This window comes from Tamandua tetradactyla, chromosome 9 (genome assembly GCF_023851605.1).
Source record: "Tamandua tetradactyla isolate mTamTet1 chromosome 9, mTamTet1.pri, whole genome shotgun sequence".
NCBI lineage: Eukaryota > Metazoa > Chordata > Mammalia > Pilosa > Myrmecophagidae > Tamandua > Tamandua tetradactyla.
Genome location: NC_135335.1, coordinates 117,410,335 through 117,430,874, shown reverse-complemented (window position 1 = coordinate 117,430,874; position 20,540 = coordinate 117,410,335). Strand labels below are relative to the sequence as shown.

At 37.5% G+C, this 20,540-nt stretch overlaps 1 protein-coding gene across 3 annotated transcripts; it reads right to left on the bottom strand.

The window, feature by feature from the left end:
- Nucleotides 1–1,369: 1,369 nt before the first annotated feature.
- KGD4 (alpha-ketoglutarate dehydrogenase subunit 4) lies at nucleotides 1,370–20,314 on the bottom strand. Of its 3 annotated transcripts, XM_077117411.1 has the most exons (5): nucleotides 20,191–20,314; nucleotides 9,898–9,961; nucleotides 8,690–8,877; nucleotides 6,199–6,262; nucleotides 1,370–2,581 (listed from the first exon to the last, which is right to left on the bottom strand). In XM_077117411.1, the coding sequence occupies exons 1-4, from the start codon at nucleotides 20,230–20,232 to the stop codon at nucleotides 6,218–6,220; spliced, it is 339 nt and encodes a 112-aa protein (XP_076973526.1). In that variant the 5' UTR covers nucleotides 20,233–20,314; the 3' UTR covers nucleotides 1,370–2,581; nucleotides 6,199–6,217. The 3 variants fall into 3 exon arrangements, 2 of the variants coding, with proteins under 2 accessions (XP_076973526.1, XP_076973527.1); XM_077117412.1 differs by lacking the exon at nucleotides 6,199–6,262 and having other exon boundaries at nucleotides 1,374–2,581; XR_013158039.1 differs by lacking the exons at nucleotides 1,370–2,581; nucleotides 6,199–6,262; nucleotides 20,191–20,314 and adding an exon at nucleotides 19,647–19,882 and having other exon boundaries at nucleotides 8,830–8,877.
- Between the last annotated feature and the right edge of the window lie 226 nt (nucleotides 20,315–20,540).

Sequence of the window (20,540 nt, the reverse complement as noted above, 5' to 3'; positions counted from 1 at the left end):
ATGTAGAGCTGTGTTCCAGTAGCCATGTTCCTTGAAGATGATTATATAATGATATAGCTTTCACAATGTGACTGTGTGATTGTGACAATCTTGTGTCTGATTCTCCTTTTATCTACCTTATCAACAGACGAGTAAAACATACGGAATAAGATGAATAATAGAGGGAACAAATGTTAAAATAAATTTAGAGTGAAATGCTGGTGATCGATGAGGGGGAGGGGTGGGGGGTATGGTATATATGGATTTTTTTCTGTTTTCTTTTAATTTCTTTCCTGAATAGATGCAAATGTTCTAAGAAGTGATCATGATGATGAATATGTGATATTGTGATTTAGATAATATGATGATGTGAATTACTGATTATATATGTAGAACGGAATGATAAATTATGAATGTTTGCGTTTGGTGTTTTTTTGGTATTTTTTTTAAATAAAAAAATTAATTTAAAAAATGAAAAAAAAAGAGTGGTTGTTAAACTGGATAAGGTGGAGACATGTCTCCACCCATTCGGGTGGGTCTTGATTAATTTACGGAATCCTATGAAAGAGGAAACATTTTGGAGAATGAGGAGATTCAGAGAGAGCAGAGAATGCTGCAGCACCATGAAGCAGAGAGTCTACCAGCCAGCAGCCTCTGAAGATGAAGAAGGAAACCGCTTCCCGGGGAGCTTCATGAAACAGAAGCCAGGAGAGAAAGCTCGCAGATGACACCGTATTCGCCATGTGTCCTTCCAGATGAGAGAGAAACCCTGACTGTTCACCATGTGCGTTTTCACTTGAGAGAGAAACCCTGAACCTCATCAGTCTTCTTGAACCAAAGTTATCTTTCCCTGGATGCCTTAGATTGGACATTTCTATCGACTTGCTTTAATTGGGACATTTTCTCAGCCTCAGAACTGTAAACTACCAATTAAATTCCCCTTTTTTAAAAGCCATTCCGTTTCTGGTATATCACATTCCAGCAGCTAGCAATCGAGAACACCTGTACTCACACATTCTGTAAAGTGACATATTTTTCACTGTGACTTTCATGGCAGTGGCTGAAGTAAAGGAAGCCCTCATCCATAGCTCCAACTGGGATTTCTAACTGCTGGCCCAGAGTATTACTTAAACCATTCTTTAGTACCTGAACCAAATCCGTTAGTCTATGGGACTAAATACTAGATGCTTAAAAAGCAAAAAATTGGTCCTGAGCTTCCTTTTATGGAAATGAGAAACTTAAAAGAAAGAATGTTAATTTTTTTTTCCAAATAAATTTTTTAAATCATAAAAAAAGGAATCATAAATTGTTTTTTTCATGAGTTACCAGAACAGCTTAGATAGCAACACATTGCCTGCATCAACCCTCTCTCAAATGTTGAGTTGAGCAATATTTATTCTAGGCCACAACACACAATTTACAAAAGCAGAAGATCAGTTCTGGAATGGTACAGAAAAGTATAGGTTAACCTAAAGAAAACTGAGCAGAAACATACTGAGAAAGAATTCTACCCTGCAAACAATTCAAGCATGCTCTAGAATGCATGAAGGATGTCAAAGAGAATTTATTTAGCTTTGTGAGCCTTTACTTACACAATAATAACATACTCTTGGCACAGAAAGATCTTATTAATAAGTTTCATAAATTGCTTTAATAAGGTAAATCTTTAGGTTGATTTTATGGGGTTTTCATACATTAAGTTTGAGAAAGTTACTGGGTTATCACAATTTGCATACATGATCACAATCAAAACACTAAAAATAAACCACAGAAAATGACATTTTAACACCTACCAACTGCAATTTCCAGTCAAACACTTATTCCTATGCTATATTCACTAAACTCTTCATTTATTTTCCATTTTATATTCTTTCACATTTTTTCTGAATGTAGATTACAAGTAATAATCTTTTGCATTATCTCCCCAGTCTCAATACCACAAAGTCATGTTTCACCTTGGCTATATTTTTATCCTTTAAATGGTATATGCTTATTGGGCAGGCAATGCTGGCTCAGTGGCAGTTCTTGCCTGCCATGCTGGAGACCTAGGTTCAATTTCCAGTGCCTGCCCATGTTAAAAAAAGAAAATAGCATATGCTTATTAAGCCAGTTATACTCCAATAACCTTGTCAATGTAAAAACATTAAAGAATTGAGAACAAATAATGGAGTCATTATTTCACTGATCCTAATCAGCAGCAATTCTGTCTGATAAATTCTTTCCATCCCTAAACAGCACCTGAAAGAAAAGTGAAATTAGGTGAAACCTGTATTTTACCAGACATCATGTGCTTTCAATAGTTCAACAGGAGTAAAACTTGATAAGAGTAAGTTAATAGACTAGCATTTAAAAATGTTTAACATTAATAATTATAAAGCTTATAAATACTTAGGTAAACTTGTGGAGAAGCTGACCAAGATACATAAATTAGGAGATACAAGTATCCATCTAAATTTTCTTTCATTTTTTTAAAGAATATTTTATTAAAGTTGTTTAATGTACAATAGATCATTTGTCATTTGGAAATCCCTTTATTGTAAAGATAATTATTTTCTTTGATGATAAACAGTAGCCCTGTCAGTGATTATTCTGGACCTCCACGCTGAAAAAGAAAAAACAAAGCAATAACATTAGTGTTAAATTTATACAGGAAATGTTTCATCTATGCAGTTTTAAGTAAATGATTTTTAATTTTTTAAAAACAATTTCATGTTTTATGGAAAGCCCGTTATCAGTTGTTACAAACATAACATCAGCTCTGCAAGGTGCTCAGGACTGACACGGCTCAGTGATTCTCAAGCTTCTTGGTCTCAAAACCCTTTTATATTCTGAAAAATTATTGAGGCCCCAAAGAGCTCTTTTTCACATGAGTATATTGATATTCACTAAATTAGAAATTAAAACTAAGAAATTAAAATAATTTACAAATATCAATAATAAACCCATTACATATTAACATATTATGCATTTTTGTGAAAAATAATTCTCCAAGACAAAAAATATGATAGTGTGACTGTTTTACATTTTTTCTAATCTCTTTAATATTTGGCTTAATAGAAACTGGATTCTCATATTTGCTTCTGTATGCCATCTGTTGCCATATTTTGTTTTGTTAAAAGAACACGAAGAAATCTGGCCTCAGCTAGACATGTGATTGGAAAAAGGAGGAATATTTTAATAGCCTTTTCAGATAATTGTGGACATTATTTTTTTTCATCTACTAGACTGACTTTCTTTTTTTTTTTTACATTACATGTTGTCATGGTTAGGGACAGGTGTCAACTTGGCCAAGTTGTGGTACCTGTTCATCTGATTGGGCAAGTGCTGGCCTGTCTGTTGCAATGAGGACATTTCATAGGATTAGGTCATGATCACGTAAGCTACATCCACAGCTGATTCCATTTGTAATCAGCCAAAGGGGAGTGTCTTCTGCAATTAGTGATGCTAAATCCAATCATGGGAAGCCTTTTAAGGAGGACTCAGAGGAGACAGGTTGCATTCCTGCTTTGGCTGGTGAGCCTCTCCTGTGGAGTTCGTCCAGGCCATCCATTGGAGTCATCGGCTTCGCAGCCTGCCCTGTGGATTTTGGACTCTGCGTTCCTACGGTCACGTGAGACACTTTCATAAATTTTATATTTGCAAGTGTTCCCTGTATGGTGCTGTTTCTCCCATAGCCAGGATCCATGGGTCCAGGAACCAAGGGGTGGAAATGGGTGTGGTGCCACTCACTATTACTCCTAGTGATCCACTAGGAAAATTTTTGCTTCCTGTCCCTGCTACCCTGAGTTCTGCTGGTCTACAGGTTTTAGTTCCAAAACGGGGTGTGCTTTCTCCAGGAGAAACAACAGTGATACCACTGAACTGGAAGTTAAGATTGCCACCTGGCCACTTTGGGCTACTTATGCCTCTGGATCAACACACCAAGAAGGGGATTACATTATTGTCTGGGGTAATTGACCCTGACTATCAGAAGGAAGTAGGGCTGCAACTACATAATGGAGGTAAAGAAGAGTTTTCTTGGAATATAGGAGATCCCCTGGGGCGTCTATTAATACTACCATGCCCTGTGATTAAAATCAATGGAAAACTGCAACAACACAATCCAGGCAGGACCACTAATGGCTCTGAGACTTCAGGAATGAAGGTTTGGGTCACCCCACCAGGCAAAGAACCACGGCCAGCTGAAGTGCTTGCTGAGGGGAAAGGGAACATGGAATGGGTAGTGGAAGAAGGTAGTGATAAATATGAACTTCGACCACGTGATCAGTTACAGAAACGAGGACTGTAATGCTGTTTTGTTTGTGTTATACTATTTAAGTTGTAAGATATCAAGTTTAAGAATGAATGTTGCCCAAGGATTTGCACGCTCTTCTGGAGAGATTTAATGTGTTTCCAGTTATATGCAGGACAGTTGAGTATTGTCAAAAAAAAAAAAATGTGCGCTTATTTGTTTTCATTTGGAAAGTAAGTATGGTCTAAGGTGATATATATATATATATGCCAAGTTGACAAGGGGTGGACTGTCATGGTTAGGGACAGGTGTCAACTTGGCCAAGTTGTGGTACCTGTTCATCTGATTGGGCAAGCGCTGGCCTGTCTGTTGCAATGAGGACATTTCATAGGATTAGGTCATGATCACGTAAGCTACATCCACAGCTGATTCCATTTGTAATCAGCCAAAGGGGAGTGTCTTCTGCAATTAGTGATGCTAAATCCAATCATGGGAAGCCTTTTAAGGAGGACTCAGAGGAGACAGGTTGCATTCCTGCTTTGGCTGGTGAGCCTCTCCTGTGGAGTTCGTCCAGGCCATCCATTGGAGTCATCGGCTTCGCAGCCTGCCCTGTGGATTTTGGACTCTGCGTTCCTACGGTCACGTGAGACACTTTCATAAATTTTATATTTGCAAGTGTTCCCTGTTGGTTCTGTTTCTCTAGAGAACCCTAACTAATACACATGTGTTGTTCTTTTTTTCATGCAAAAACATTTTTTAAATATGTACATTTAGTCACTATCATTATACACTCTAGGCATTCCTAGATTACACCATCTCAACCTTTATCGTCTATCTTTCTTTGTGATTTCATTTATGCCCCAGCCCTCCTCCCTCTATCATTCTCATATGCAGCTTCATTCAGTGTTTTAACATCATTGTATTATAGTTAGATAATATTGTGCTGTCCATTTCTGAGTTTTTATATTCAGTCCTGTTGCACAATCTGTATCCCTTCAGCTCCAGTTACCCAATATCTTACCCTATTTCTATCTCCTGATGGTCTCTGTTACCAAGGAAATATTCCAAGTTTATTCACTAATGTCAGTTCATATCAGTGAGACCATACAGTATTTGTCCTTTTGTTTCTGGCTAATCACACTGGACATTATTTTTTAATAACTATGTCAAAATTGGCCAAATGGTATTAGTTTCCCTGTGGAATCAGAAAGCATTTCCATAATACTTGAAATCCTTCTGTCTGTCATGCACCAATGGATTTTAAGGTGCCAAAATTTTAATTTTCACTAGAAAGCTCAAATTTTATCATTGATACTTATCACTGTCATTTTTTTCTTGAGGTAACAGGTTGAAATTTTTATTTTGAGAAAACATCTCCTGGGATCAAAGTATGAACAGCCATAGCTTGTCAATCTTCACTTCAAGTAAAAATGATATTCCATTAATAAAGCAGCTAATTTAAGCTTACAGCTCAAACAATCACATAAGTGCTTCTACTTAAGACGAGCATGGTACTTTGGTATATAGCAGAAATGCTTTATGCATACCTCCTATTTCATCACACAGAATATGAAATGACATGCTCAATGGTTGAAATTTAATAAAATAATTTGTACTGCTTCATCAAGATTACTCTTAAATTAAGTTGTTTTGTGCTTTTTCTCTTTTTTCAGCAATTTTGTAGTGGTGAAAAATACTGTGACTCCTACTACAATCTGGTGGTTGCTGCCTTGGTTCTTGCTAACTTCACCAGCAGTGCTACTGCTACTGCTTTGTGCATGATCAGGGCAAATGTCAACATAGTGAAAAGGCAAATAACATGTTGGTATTATGAAAATAGTTTTGACATTGTAGATTTCCTGAATCTTGGGGACCCCCAAGGTATGCAGACCACCCTTTGAGAACGGATGGTCCAGAGCATCTCTTGCTGCCAGTACAACTGGGACAAGTAGAAGCCTTTACTCAGCCCAGTGTTCTTAAAACATTACCTTCTTGCCTCTTAACAGACTACAGCATTCTGGTTACTTTTGAGTAACTGATGGGTAGGTCAGTCTAAATGAGTTAAAAACATGAATTGTAGAATGTTTTGGACAAACAGTGTCATGCAAAACTAAAGTCTAGCAAGTACAGTTCTGTAGTTTAATGTAGTGGTATGATGGCTTTATAATTACTATGCTGTTACTTGTAAGTAAATGGCTATGCCTAAAAATAAGTTTTAATTCTTTCTCTTATTCCCAAAACTGAAAAAACCCTGGGTCCTACTCTTATTTATATTATCATGACAGCATTTTTTTCTTCTACAAATGGAGCATCTCCTTCCAAGTAATGGAATTTTTATAGTTTGAAACGTACATTTTAGGAGTTTTCAGTTTTTTAACTTTCCTCACCCATTATAAAAGTATTAGGTATTCATTGTTTAAAAAAAATCCAACTTTATGGACATGGATAATACTAATTCTGTCCAATTATAATTCAAGTCAAATCCCTCTTCTATTACAAGCTTTAGTTAGTCCCTTAAAATGACTCACAGCACTTAATATCAATCTTTTGACATCTCTTCCATTATCTTATTATTTAAATATTCTTGTCTCTCTTTTTTTTCTCCATCTCGATTCTAAACACCTTGCAGTCAGGGACCACAACTTGTTTTTCCTTTGTCTTCTATATAGTACTTAGTACACTACTGATAGTTAGGAGATACAGATAGAATTCAGTTAGTGGTTTGTGCCATAGAGGTCGATTCCGGACTGTTGCCATCCATCATATGCAGCTGCCCTCCTGCGCCATCATGTCTCTACTGTACATACCTCAATCCAGACTGTCATTAGAGTCTCGATCTCTCCTCTTACATGCACACCTTTCTCATGTAAAAATTCCCTTTCCGAATTCCCTGTGCATTATGTACTTTAAAGTACCATAGTGTGAATTCCACACAATGCACACAAAAGTTGTATGTAAACACAGCTTTCACTCATCTCTCCCAGAGTACTGTAACATATTTAGTCATGGTTCCCTTACTCTTCAACACTTCTCTCACTTTTGCACTTCCAGATTCACAATCATAAACACCTAATCACCAGTTTTGTCCTCAGTAAAAGTATGAGAGGATCACCTGATTTTATACTATTTGAGGGTAAGCATCTTGGATTGCTTTTCTTTTTAAGTGCCTAACACATAGTATATATTAAACAAATATCTATTAATTGAATGAATGAGGATATACAGAACTAAAAATGCCTAACTAAAGACATATCTTTAACGCTGCTGCCTATCCCTCTACTTGAATGTTTTCATTTTTGTCTGCTGAGTCTGTGATCCTTATTTTGACTTTCTTATTAAAATGATGAATTTAACCCAAACTACTATTATTCTCTTGTACATTTGCAAATAAATATGGCCCTGTAGCAGAGGTCAAAAATTCAAATGCCTAAAGGGGCTAGGAGGATGTGGTGCCTTGGAGATATGTACTCCCCAAAAACATGTTCTTAATCTTAATCCATCTTTGTGGGTTTGAAACCGCTGTAAATAGCACCTTTTGATGAAGTTACATCAGTTAAGGTGTGGCCTAACTGGATCCGGATGGGTCTTAATCCTACGACTGGAAGCCTACTAGGGAAAGCTACAGAGAGAAAGAAGCCATGGGAAGAGTAAGAAACCAGAAGTCAACGGAACCCCGAGGAGAAAGGAGAAAATACCATCATGTGCATTGCCACATGACAGACAGGTCAAGGGCCAAAGATAGCAAGCAGCCAGCTCCAGAATGCCACAGTCTTTGGGAAAAAGTATTGCCTTGCTGATAACTCTATTTTGGACTTCCCGCCTGAAAACCATGAGCCAATTAATTATCATTGTTTAAGCCAACCCACTGTATGGTATTTGTTTTAGCAGCCAAGAAACTAAGACAGATGGTAACAAATGTGCAAAGGTGACGGGGTGGCTGAGGTAAACTAGCAAGTACCTGGCCCTGTCTACTCAGCTTCAGCTGACTGCTGCCGGGAAAAATAACTGACCCTGTGCAGCGAGATCTTCTTATTTTTCTATAGAAATCAGAAATTCTTATTTTTATATCAATTCTCCCCATTTTTAAATGTTGACCATTATTCAGCTTTTTTAAAGCACCTTGCTGGCCAAACACAAAATAAGTCTAGGCTGAATCTGGCCTATGGGTTGCCAGTTTACAACTTCTACTCTATAGTTTCTGAATGTCAGTCTGGCTATAATCATTAGTATTTCTTGGCCTCCAGTTTTGAAATATATATCTACGTATGTCTACCGCTATACATATATATCACCATGCATATTTAATGAGGGCTCCAATTATGGTCTGTTTCTCAAAGTGCCACCCTATCTGACCATCTCTGTCTTATTATGGCCACACTTTGACACGACAATGGGAAGAGCACGTTAAGTGGCATATAAAATTCCAAACGCTAAAAATATAGGGTTTGCACAGTCAGGTGATAAAGAGAAACACCATACTTGGATAAATTCGATTTCTTCTTGAGACATAGGTTTCCTTCTGTATTTCTGAGGTAATGATTTTATTATTTCTGCAGTATCTGGAGGACCCTGATGAATCAGCAACTCTGGTGATTTACTTCCCACAGAATGCTGTGAAATTGCAGATGAGTGAGATGGTATTCCCGCTGATCTCAAAGCTTCTGATACTGAAATTAAAAAAAAAAGTAATTAGAAAAATTGTTCATGTGTCTTAAAATACTATTTTAAGTTATCTATGATTGCATAATTAAGTCATGCTTATAATTATAATTCAGTATTAGAGGTAAGTATTTGTAGAGTAAGTACCTGAGTTGGGTTCTTACATAATTTCATAAAGTTCTTTTTAAAACAATTAAGGAAGTAATTCTAAGTTAAGTGAATTAGTAAATTACAAAACAATTTTGTGAAATAATAAAACTTATTTTTAGTAGGATTCAACCCATTATGGAAAACCCACATTATTTAAATTTTTGTCATAAGCCCTCACAAGACAATGCATCCTATAGTTTACAAATAATATCTTACAATGGGGAACTATGATTTTCGTAAATCTTGATGAGGATAGTTTTCTTAAAACCTTAATACTTATTTATCACCAATATCTTAATTCTTCAATAGTAGTTACAATAAACTAAAAGTGTCACTAAATAATTTGTTAAAATTCTCCCAAAATTAAAGAACAAGAACTTATAATAAAGAGGGACAGAGAACCTGGTAAAAAGGGTCAGATAAAAACAGAACATTTCCAGATCTTCTCCAATTAATTCAATAGTTGCTAAGGACTAAGGCACTCAAATATTTATTGATTGAATGAATAGATGAGTGAGTGAATGAAAGAAAAGACGGTAGGCTAGGAGAGAAATATAGAAATAGTTATTATTTCTCATGATCTCTGCAGATGTAAACAGGAAAGAACCTTCTAAAGGAAAGAAGAGAAGAAAGGAAGAGCAAAAATTCCCCTATATAACTCTATCACTAAAAAATTCAGGGACATCTGCTAGTCACTACCTTATTAAAATGGGGACTAAAAAGTTAAATTTTCCTTGCATATTACCTAAGGTACCATTCTGATCTAAGCTACAGAAGTCTATCTGATTTTTAAAATGAGAAATAATGTCTATTAGGATATTCGTTTATAAATATGCATACACACATATTTTTAGAACTCTAAATAAAGTATAACTTACCACTGAGTTTAGGGTTGTCTGTCCTGTCAGGGAACCTTATTAATGGAGTATGTGGCTTGACTACCTAAAGGAAAAATAAAATGCATGGAAAAAAAAAAGATGAAGCACTAAAACTGTTAACAGTTAACTGAAAAGAAGTAATTTCCTAAGCCTCCTAAATAGGCCCCTTAATGAAAACAAAATATTTGTTATTTGATAGCAATTTAAAATTTCCCACTCTGTAAAAATTGGTCTATAAGTTAGTTACTTGTTTTTGCTTTTTTTTTTTTTTTTGCTGCTCACAATAACTTTGTACCTTATACATTACATTTTTTTCTGTACTAATTTTTTTCTGTATTAACTGACCTCAAAATAACTCTGGGCAGGGATGGAATGTTCTGATTTTACCACAGATTTAATGCTCATTTCATTTTAGAAGCAGCTTACAGATTCCTGATCTCTTTTGTATATAACCCTGATCCCTTTGCTTTTTTTTTTTTTAACTTTTTTTATTGTATAATATAACATATAGGCAAAGCAAGGAAAGAAAAAAGAAATATAACAAAGCAAAAAAAAGAAAAAAGCACTCTTCAACAAGGAGTTAGAGGACACAAACCAGAGTTTGTCATGGGCTACCATATGATCTTCTCATAGTTTTCCTTCTAGCTGCTCCAGAATATAGAAGACTAGAAGACTTAAGTACTTTTTTATCATCACAATCGACTTTTTTTCTTCTTTTTTTTTGTGAACAATAACATATATACAAAAAAACTATACATTTCTAAGCCTAGCACGACAATTAGTTGTAGAACATATTTCAGACTTTGACATGGGTTCCAATTTCACAATTTTAGATTTTTACTTCTAGCTGCTCTAAAATACTGGAGACTAAAAGAGATATCAATTTGATGATTCAGCATTCATATTCATTTCTTAAATCCTATCTTCTATGTATAATTCCACCATCACCTTTGATTTTTCCATACCTCTCTTTGGGATTGTTTGGGCTATGGCCATTCTAAATTTTTCATGTTGGAAGTGTCTGTCAATGATATGGGGTAGGGAGATGGTACCAGCTCATGTTCTGGAGAGGATGGGCCCTCTAGGTTTCAGGACTTATCTGGTCCAGGGACTCATTTGGAGGGTATAGGCTTCTGGAAAGTTACTCTAGTGTATGGAACCTTTGTAGAATCTTATACATTGCCCTAGGTATTCTTTAGGATTGGCTGGAATGGTTTTGGTTGGGGTTTGGCAGGTTATGACAGACAGCAATGTCTAACTGAAACTTGGCTAAGAGCAACCTCCAGAGTAGCCTCTCAACTCTATTTGAACCCTCTCTGCCACTGATACTTTATTAGTTACACTTCTTTTCCCCCTTTTGGTCAGAATGGCATTGTTGATCCCATGGTGTCAGGGCCAGACTCATCCCTGGGAGTCATCTCCCACACCGCTAGGGAGACTTTCACCCCTGGATGTCATGTCCCATGTAATGGGGAGGGCAATGTTGGGCTTAGAGAATGAGGCTACATCTGAGCAACAAAAGAGGTCCTCCAGAACCTACAGGTAGGCTAAGCTTCTCTGCTACACACATAAGCTTCAGAAGAGCAAGCCTCAAGATGAGGGCTTGGCCTATTGGTTAGGGTGTCCCTAATGTTTGACACAGCATCAGGGGTTTCCCCGGTGGTCAAGCTTAATATTTCCATATTGTTTCTCCGATCTCTCTAGGGGCTTTGCCAATACTTGCTGGTTATCTGCTTAATGTATTCTAGGACGTATCCAGGCATTACATTAAGCTATACAGGATTAAATGCCCTCACTCTTATTTCGGGCTCCATGTGTTGATTCTTTCGCCTTCTAAAAAATAATTTTAATATTTAAATCCCTTGTATTCTTCCGGGTCAAGATGGCAGCTTAACAACATGCGCATTTTAGTTCGACCACCAGAACAACTACTAAATAACCAGAAACAGTACAGAACAGTTCCTGGGGCCACATCAGTGACCAGACACACAGCGTACCCCAGTCTGGACCAGCTGGACCGGCTGCGAGCACCCCCCAGAACCGTGAGTTCCCCAAGCTGCGGCTGACAGCGCCTCTCTCCCACAGGTCGCTTCCCAGAGGGGAAAGGAAAGGACTTTACCAGCAGCAGGGACTGAGCACAATCAAACGCCAATTGTGGAACTAATTAACAAATTCTGCTACTAAAAATAGGCCCCCAGCTTAGGTGAACCTGATCAAAGCGGAGGTTGCTCATTTTTGTCCCAGCGCCAAGGGGGCAGAACTGACAGAAAGGGGAAAAAAAAAAAACAAAGAAGGAAACAGAGGTTTTTGTGGCTGTGTATCTACAAAGGCTTGACTGCCTCTGGATACAGTGGCAGGACTTTTCAGGCTGCAACTGCCCCAGGCATAGGCAGAAGTGAGCTCTTTTGGGGGCTTATCTGGAGCCTGTGCCTTCCCCAGGGGAGGGGTGAAGCCCACCTCAGGTGGAATCCCTCCCACAAATTTGAAGCCATTAAAACCAGCCTACAACCTCTCCTCTGTCTCCACCATGCCCCCAGCAGGGAGAGTCTGCCAAAGTTAAAGGTACCACATCATCTTATGCTGGTGGGACCTGCAGGCAGACAAGTACCTCATACTGGGCAGGAAAAGAAAAACAGAGTCCAGAGACTTCACAGGAAAGTCTTTCAACCTGCTGGGCCTCACCCTCAGGGAAAACCGACGCAGGTGACTCTTTCCTCCTGATAGGAGGCCAGTTTGGTCTGGGAAAATCTGGCTGGGGTCTATAATATCTAAGTAGACCCCCTCCTAAGTGTGTGGGGGGGAAAGGCACCACACAAGCAGGGCAAGAAACAAGAAAACAAGAACTGAAAAATTCTCCTCTGTTAAACAAAACTTAAGCTAAAGGTCCAGATAAAGCTGAACGGAATGTCAAAGAACAGATAGACAACAAATTCATCCAGCAAGAAAACCCTAGGTAAAAGAAGTGAAAGCAGTCTCCAGAATAAACTAATTAGGGTAATTAAATGCCTAGATGCCAGCAAAAAATAACAAATCACACTAGGAAAATTGAAGATATGGCCCAGTCAAAGGAACAAACCAACAATTCAAATGACATACAATTAATTCAGAATGTACGAACAGACATGGAAAACCTCATCAAAAACCAAATCAATGAATTGAGGGAGGATATAAAGAAGGCAAGGAAAGAACAAAAAGAAGAAACTGAAAGTCTGAAAAAACAAATCACAGAACTTATGGGAATGAAAGACACAGTAGAAGAGATGAAAAAAACAATGGAAACCTACAATGGTAGATTTCAAGAGACAGAACAGGATTTCTGAACTGGAGGACGGAACATCTGAAATCCAACAAGAAACAGAAAATATAGGGAAAAAAATGGAAATATATGAGTAGGGATTCAAGGAATTGAAAGACAATATGAAACACATGAATATACGTGTTGTGGGTGTCCCAGAAGGAGAAGAGAAGGGAAAAGGAGGAGAAAAACTGATGGAGGAAATTATCACTGAAAATTTCCCAACTCTTATGAAAGACTTAAAATTACAGATCCAAGAAGTACAGCGTACCCCAAAGAGAATAGATCCAAATAGACATACTCCAAGACATTTGCTAATCAGAATGTCAGCAGTCAAAGAGAAAGAGAGGATCTTGAAAGCAGCAAGAGAAAAGCAATCCATCACATACAAGGGAAGCCCAATAAGACTATACATAGATCTCTCAGCAGAAACCATGGAGGCGAGAAGACAGTGGGATAATATGTTTAAATCACTAAAAGAGAAAAACTGCCAACCAAGAATTCTATATCCAGCAAAATTGTCCTTCAAAAATGAGGGAGAAATTAAAACATTTTCAGACAAAAAATCACTGAGAGAATTTGTGACCAAGAGACCAGCTCTGCAAGAAATACTAAAGGGAACACTAGAGACAGATACGAAGACAGAAGAGAGAGGTGTGGAGAAGAGTGTAGAAAGGAAGACTATGAGTAAAGGTAAAAAGTAGGAAAATTAGACATGACATATAAAATCCAGAAGGCATAATGGTAGAAGAAAGTACTACCCATGCAGTAATAACACTGGATGTTAATGGATTAAATCTCCAATCAAAAGACATAGTCTGGCAGAATGGATTAAAAAACAGGACTCATCTATATGCTGTCTCTACTCAAAGGACATGAGGGCAAGGACACAAATGGACATTTACACACCAATGTTTATAGTAGCATTATTTACAATTACCAAGAGATGAAGCAGCCAAAATGTCCATCAACAGACGGTTGGCTGAACAAACTGTGGCATTTACATAAGATGGAATATTATGCAGCTGTAAGACAGAATAAAGTTATGAAGTATGTAACAACATGAATGGACCTTAAGGACATTATGCTGAGTGTGATTAGCCAGAAACAAAAGGACAAATACTGTATGATCTCACTGATATGAACTGATATTAGTGAATAAACTTGGAATATTTCCTTGGTAACAGAGACCATCAGGAGATAGAAATAGGGTAAGATATTGGGTAATTGGAGTTGAAGGGATACAGATTGTGCAACAGGACTGAATATAAAAACTCAGAAATGGACAGCACAATATTACCTAACTGTAATACAATTATGTTAAAACCCTGAATGAAGTGTTTTAACACTGCATATGAGAATGATAGAGGGAGGAGGGCTGGGGCATAATTGAAATCACAAAGAAAGATAGATGATAAAGATTGAGATGGTGTAATCTAGGAATGCCTAGAGTGTATAATGATAGTGACTAAATGTACAAATTTAAAAAATGTTTTTGCATGAGGAAGAACAAAAGAATGTCATTACTGCAGTGTGCTGAAAATAGCTGGTACTTAATATTTTAAAATTTCAACTACTGTGTGAGACTAAAGCAAAAAATGTCTACTTGGTACAAATCTATACTTTGACTAGTGCATCTCCTAAAATAACTTATGTAGATAGTTGATTGAACACCTTAAGTACATTGAACTTTGTATAGGACATGAAATTTTGTTGGTTTGTCCAGGTGATGCCCGGATGAATCCCAGAGTGATTTGATCAGTGAGTGGAAAAGTATTTGCAAAGTCCCCTTCGGGGAATGGTGAGAACGGGGGAAAACTCCATTTCCCCAAGTTGAATTCTTGATATTCTTACAAGCAGTGTGGACAACCAAAGCTATAGGCTGAGCCCCAAGTCTTGGGGTTTGTTCATATGAAACTTAACCCCACAGGGGACAGGTCAAGCCTACTTAAAATTAGGCCTAAGAGTCACCCCCAGGAGAACCTCTTTTGTTGCTCAGATGTGGCCTCTCTCTCCAGCCAACACAGCAAGCAGACTCACCACCCTCCCCCTTTCTATGTGGGACATGACTACCAGGGGTGTGGATCTTCCTGGCAGCATGGGACAGAAATCCCAGAATGAGGTGAGTTTCAGCATCAAGGGACTGAGAAAAACTCTAGAATGAGCTGAGACCCAGCATCAAGGGATTGAGAAAACCTTCTCGACCAAAAGGGGGAAGAGTGAAATGAGACAAAGTGTCATGAGACAAAATGGCTGAGAGATTCCAAACAGAGTTGAGAGGTTATCCTGGAGGTTATTCTTATGCATTAAGTAGATATCCCCTTGTTAACCAAGATGTAATGGAGAGGCTGGAGGGAACTGCCTGAAAATGTAGAGCTGTGTTCCAGTAGCCATGTTTCTTGATGATGATTGTATAATGATATAGCTTTCACAATGTGACTGTGTGATTGTGAAAACCTTATGTCTGATGCTCCTTTTATCTACCTTGTCAACAGATGAGAGGAACATATGGAATAAAAATAAATAATAGGGGGAACAAATGTTAAAATAGATTTAGTTTGAAATGCTAGTGATCAATGAAAGGGATCAGTAAGGGGTATTGCCTGTAAAATTTTTTTGTTTGTTTGTTATATTTTTCTGTTCTTTTATTTCTTTTTCTGAATTGATGCTAATGTTCTGGGAAATGATCATGATGATGAATATGCAACTATGTGATGATATTGTGAATTGCTGAGTGTAGGTGTTGGGAATGTTTGTGTTTCTTGTAATTTTTTTTTACTTAAAAAAATTTTTAAAAAATCCCTTGTATTAGTCAATGATTCATGTCCAACATTATTTGAATCTTTTTTACATTACAGACTTATGTTTTAAATAAAAATGGGGTAGGAAAGTCATAAAAAAAAACTTGTGAAGATGATATAGATTTCATATTGCATGACTTAGATGTCACCCTGATTGATAAGTTCATTCAGATTTTACCAGTTTTACATGCACTAATGAGTGTGTTTGTATAGTTCTAAGCAATTTTGGTTTCATTTTTTTACATTGCGATATCAGATCCATTTGAAATGTATTCTTGTATATGGTGTAAGCAATAGACCTGGTTGTCTTTTTCCATATAGCAATTCCAGTTGCACTTACAACTTATATTAATAAGGATAGGGCAAGACCTCGCCTTCTCACAGCCCTTCATGTACATTATTAAAAAAATATTCTTGATTGTGTATTCTTCCAATGAACTTAATAATCAATTTGTTTAGCTCCAGAAAAAAAATGGTATTTTTATTAGGGTTGAGGTAAATAAATTAAATTAGTGAGAACTGACATCTTCATAATGTTGAATCTTACTATTAAAAATCTTGTATGTCTATCCATTTGTTCAAGCCTTCTTTAGTGATTCTCAGATTATTTTTCCTCATATAGGATGTGTATACTTATTTCTTCTTAAGTTTATGACTGGATTTATTTACATACATTATTACTATTTGTAAATGGGTTTTGACTTCCATTATTTCCTCTTTTTTTTATACATGAAGGATATAATTTATTTTATACCCAACTACTTTACTGTAGTTTCTTCTTTACGTGCACACAGAAGTCATTTTCCCCTCTTCCAAGTGTTAAACTTTTGTTTTCTTTTTAAATGTATTTGCTGATACTTTTGATACAATGTTAAACAATAGTGGAAATACTGGGTATCCTTATTTCGTCTTAATTTTAGTGGGGAAGTCATGTTAAAGAATTTTCTATCACTTCCTATTTGATTAAGTTTTTAACATGTATGAGTATAGGGTTTTACCACATTTTTTCTGCTCTTTTGATTTATGTTCTTTTTGAATTGGATATTAATTCATTTATTTTCATGAAGATAGGTATTGTTGCTATGAATTTTCCTCTGATCATTGCTTTAGATGGGGTGTTTTCTTACTGTTGTTTCCAACACATTTTACAATTTCATTTTGTTTTCCCTTTAACCCAAGCACCGTTTAATAGGATTTTTCAAAATATTCATATTAAGAGTCAGTTTTTGCTTTTTTAAAAATTTTTGTTATTTGATTTCATTGCCTTTTAGAGAATGCAGTTTCTTTTATTTGTATTTTTTTGGATTATATTAGTGTTTTCTTTGGAATCTAATGTATGATAAATTGTTATGAATGTTCCATATGTACTTAAAAGTAGATATACTCTATTATCATGGTTCATATGATCTATAAGATCAATATTATCTTCTTTAGATTTTCTATAACCTTAACTTTTTGTTTAATTTATCAACAGGTATGCTGAAGTTTCTAAAAATTTATCAATTTCTCCTTAGATCTTCTAGAGTTTATGTTTTATGAAAGAAGTTGCTGAGTAGTAGAATACAAAGATACAACTATTTCTTTCTCCTTTGCTCCTTTTCCCAATCTTTAGGGATATTTGGGTAACGCTCATTCTAACATTTTGCATGTTGAAAAGGGTTATTGGTGATAGGGATGGGGGATGGAGCTGGCTGACGTTCTTGGGAGATAACCGGCACCCCTAGGTTTCAGGACTTATCTGGCCTAGGATGCAAGTGAGGTTTTAGGTTTCTAAAAAGTAAACTTAGTGTGTGCAACTTTTGTCGGATCGCATATGGAGCCCTGGGTGTTCTTTAGGGTTATAAGAATGATGTTGGTTGGGGGCTGGTAAACTGTAGTAATCAGCAATATCTAGCTGAAGCATAAGAGTAGCCTCCAGAATAGCCTCTCAATTCTATTTGAACTCTCTTAGCAACTGATAACGTATTTTTTGTTATGTTTACTTTTCCCCTTTTGGTTAGGAAGGCATTGTTGATCCCCGGTGCCAGAGCCAGGCTCATCTCTCGGAGTCATGTCCCCCATCTAACAACTATTTCTTAACTGTGAATTGTAGTGTCTCTCTTTGTCTTTTTTAGAACTTTTTGTTCCAAATTCTACCTTATTTGATATCAAGACATGACTCCTGCTTTTTTATTTCCATTTGTCTGACAGATTTTCACCTGTCCTTGTATTTTTAATCTTTCTAAATATATTTGTTTTAGGGTGTGCCTCATATATATAGCATACTATTGAATTTTTGTTAGTCAATCTGAAAATATTTTTTGTAGGGAGTTAAGTCTATTTATATTTATGGATACAAACCCACAGATTTGATCTTAATTCTCTTGTATCATTTTATGATAATTTAAATTAAAATCCTTCACCATAATTTTCTTTCATTTGTGTGGGTTATTTTTGGTATTTAGAAAGATCTGTATTTTGTATGTTTATGTTTATATTAATACCTCTAGATAATATGCTTAGTCACCTCTTTTTGACATACTATCTATTTGGTTAGTAGACAAATAAAATTCTTTATTACTGCTGTGTACTGTTCTATTTCATGAATCTAAAACTTGTTTATCCTGCTAATGGACATTTGGATTGTTTCTGCTTTGGTAGTTATTATGAATAAAGCTGCTGTGATTTTTTTTTTTTTTTTTTTTAGCCATGGGCAGGCACTGGGAATTAAACTGTGGTCTCCGGCATGGCAGGTGAGAATTCTGCCACTGAGCCACTGTTGCAGTGCTCTTGCTGTGAACATTTTAAACAAGTCATTTCATGTGTATATGCATCCACTTCTATTGGGTATAAATCTAAGAGTATAATTCCTGTGTCACAACTTTATTAGAAACTGACCAATAGTTTTCCGAAGTGGCTGTACCATGTTATACTCCCACCAACAATGTATGAGTGTTGCAGAGTGTTTCAGGTGGTTCTCATCCACACTTGGTATTCAGTCTTTTTAATCTTAAGTCATTTTGTTGAGTGTGTAGTGGTAGTACCTCCTGGTTTTAATTTGCACTTTCCTGGTGAGTACTGGTGATCATATTTTCACAGGCTTATTCTTACTTAGATATCCCCTTTTGTGCAGTACCCACTTAAATCATTTACACGTTTTAAATTAGGTTATATATTAAGGACACCTTTATCAGATGAAAATATTACAAATGTTTTGCCTGTCCTCATATAATATTTAGTAAAGCTCAGTAACTATCCACTGACCTGAATAAATAAAATTTCACTCACTAAAGTGGAACTAAAGACTGAGATCTAGGATTATCATTCCGTGTGAAACAACTGCAGGAAAAGGCCGTTAAAGACCTGTACTTGTGTGAAGGGATACGTAGGTCTCCTGTCAAAATTAAAAGTTAATCATAAGATGTGCTTTCAAGATTTAAAAAGATCATATAAACCAACCACAGAAGTGGAGGTTGTGGCCATGGATATACCAATTTTATCTTTCCTATTTCAGCTTCAGATTACAGTTGGAAAAGCAGATTAAAAAACTATCAGAAGTCAGCAGTTGATGTGCAGATTATAACAAAGTTCCTCCAGCTCCCTATCTAAACTCAGGAAACAAAGCCTTGGGAAATTAACATTAAAATATACACAGATATAAACTTAAGTAATACCCTTTTTTCCCTATTCTCCCCATCCGGCCTGAAGCCAGGCGCCCGGAGGGGTTGGGAAGAACAGGTCCCGGGCGAGGACGCATCCCGTGGGGTGTCCGGCGGTTCCCAAGACCTTGAAGGGACACTGGGTTAGATTCAGGGTCGCTTCCTCGCGCTTCCCGCTACCTCCTTTCTCCTGATTGGCTGAACAGGGACACGACGGACAACACTAAACGGCGATTGGCCAGGGCAGCTGAGCTTCAGACTGCAAAGCGGGACAGCGCGATCCTACTGGAGTCCAGGCAGCGCGAGCAGCCGCGCGCCTACCTGCCGAGAGGCCGCACTCCCGTGGCGGGGCTCGAGCCCTCAGCTCCGGACCCCGGCTCACTGCCCGGGCCCAAGGCTCAAGGTCCAACTGTCATACACCCCCGTGAGCTGCCGCTGACCCTACTCAGGGCCGCGGTCACCACGCAGCCACCACCACTGCCTTTCCTCCCAGTACCATTGCTATTGTCAGCACCATCCCTACTGCCCAAGCTGCGCAAAGGGGACTGAATCTCTTTACCTGTACGACCCTGCTGGCAGACGCCATCTTGCTCCCCATCATGACCCCCGACGAAGCAGCAGCTTCCGGGGCGCGCGTGACCCTGGCGCTAACAGGATCTCAGCCGACTGGGGCGGGCTCGGGCTCTGACATCACCGAGGAGGAGCGAGCGGGAGGTCTTGGTAGTGACGCTAGCCCCACCCCCTGAGCCTAGCCCCGCCCTGCCCCGTCCCCGTTAAGGAACTGATCCACAGCTTCCACGATTGTTTCGTTTTGCAGAATGATGTTGGGGTTGTTATGCCCTTTCTACTTCTCAGCTTGTGAATGATATAATTTCCCCTCCAGAAAGCCAGCCAGTTTCTAATTTTTGT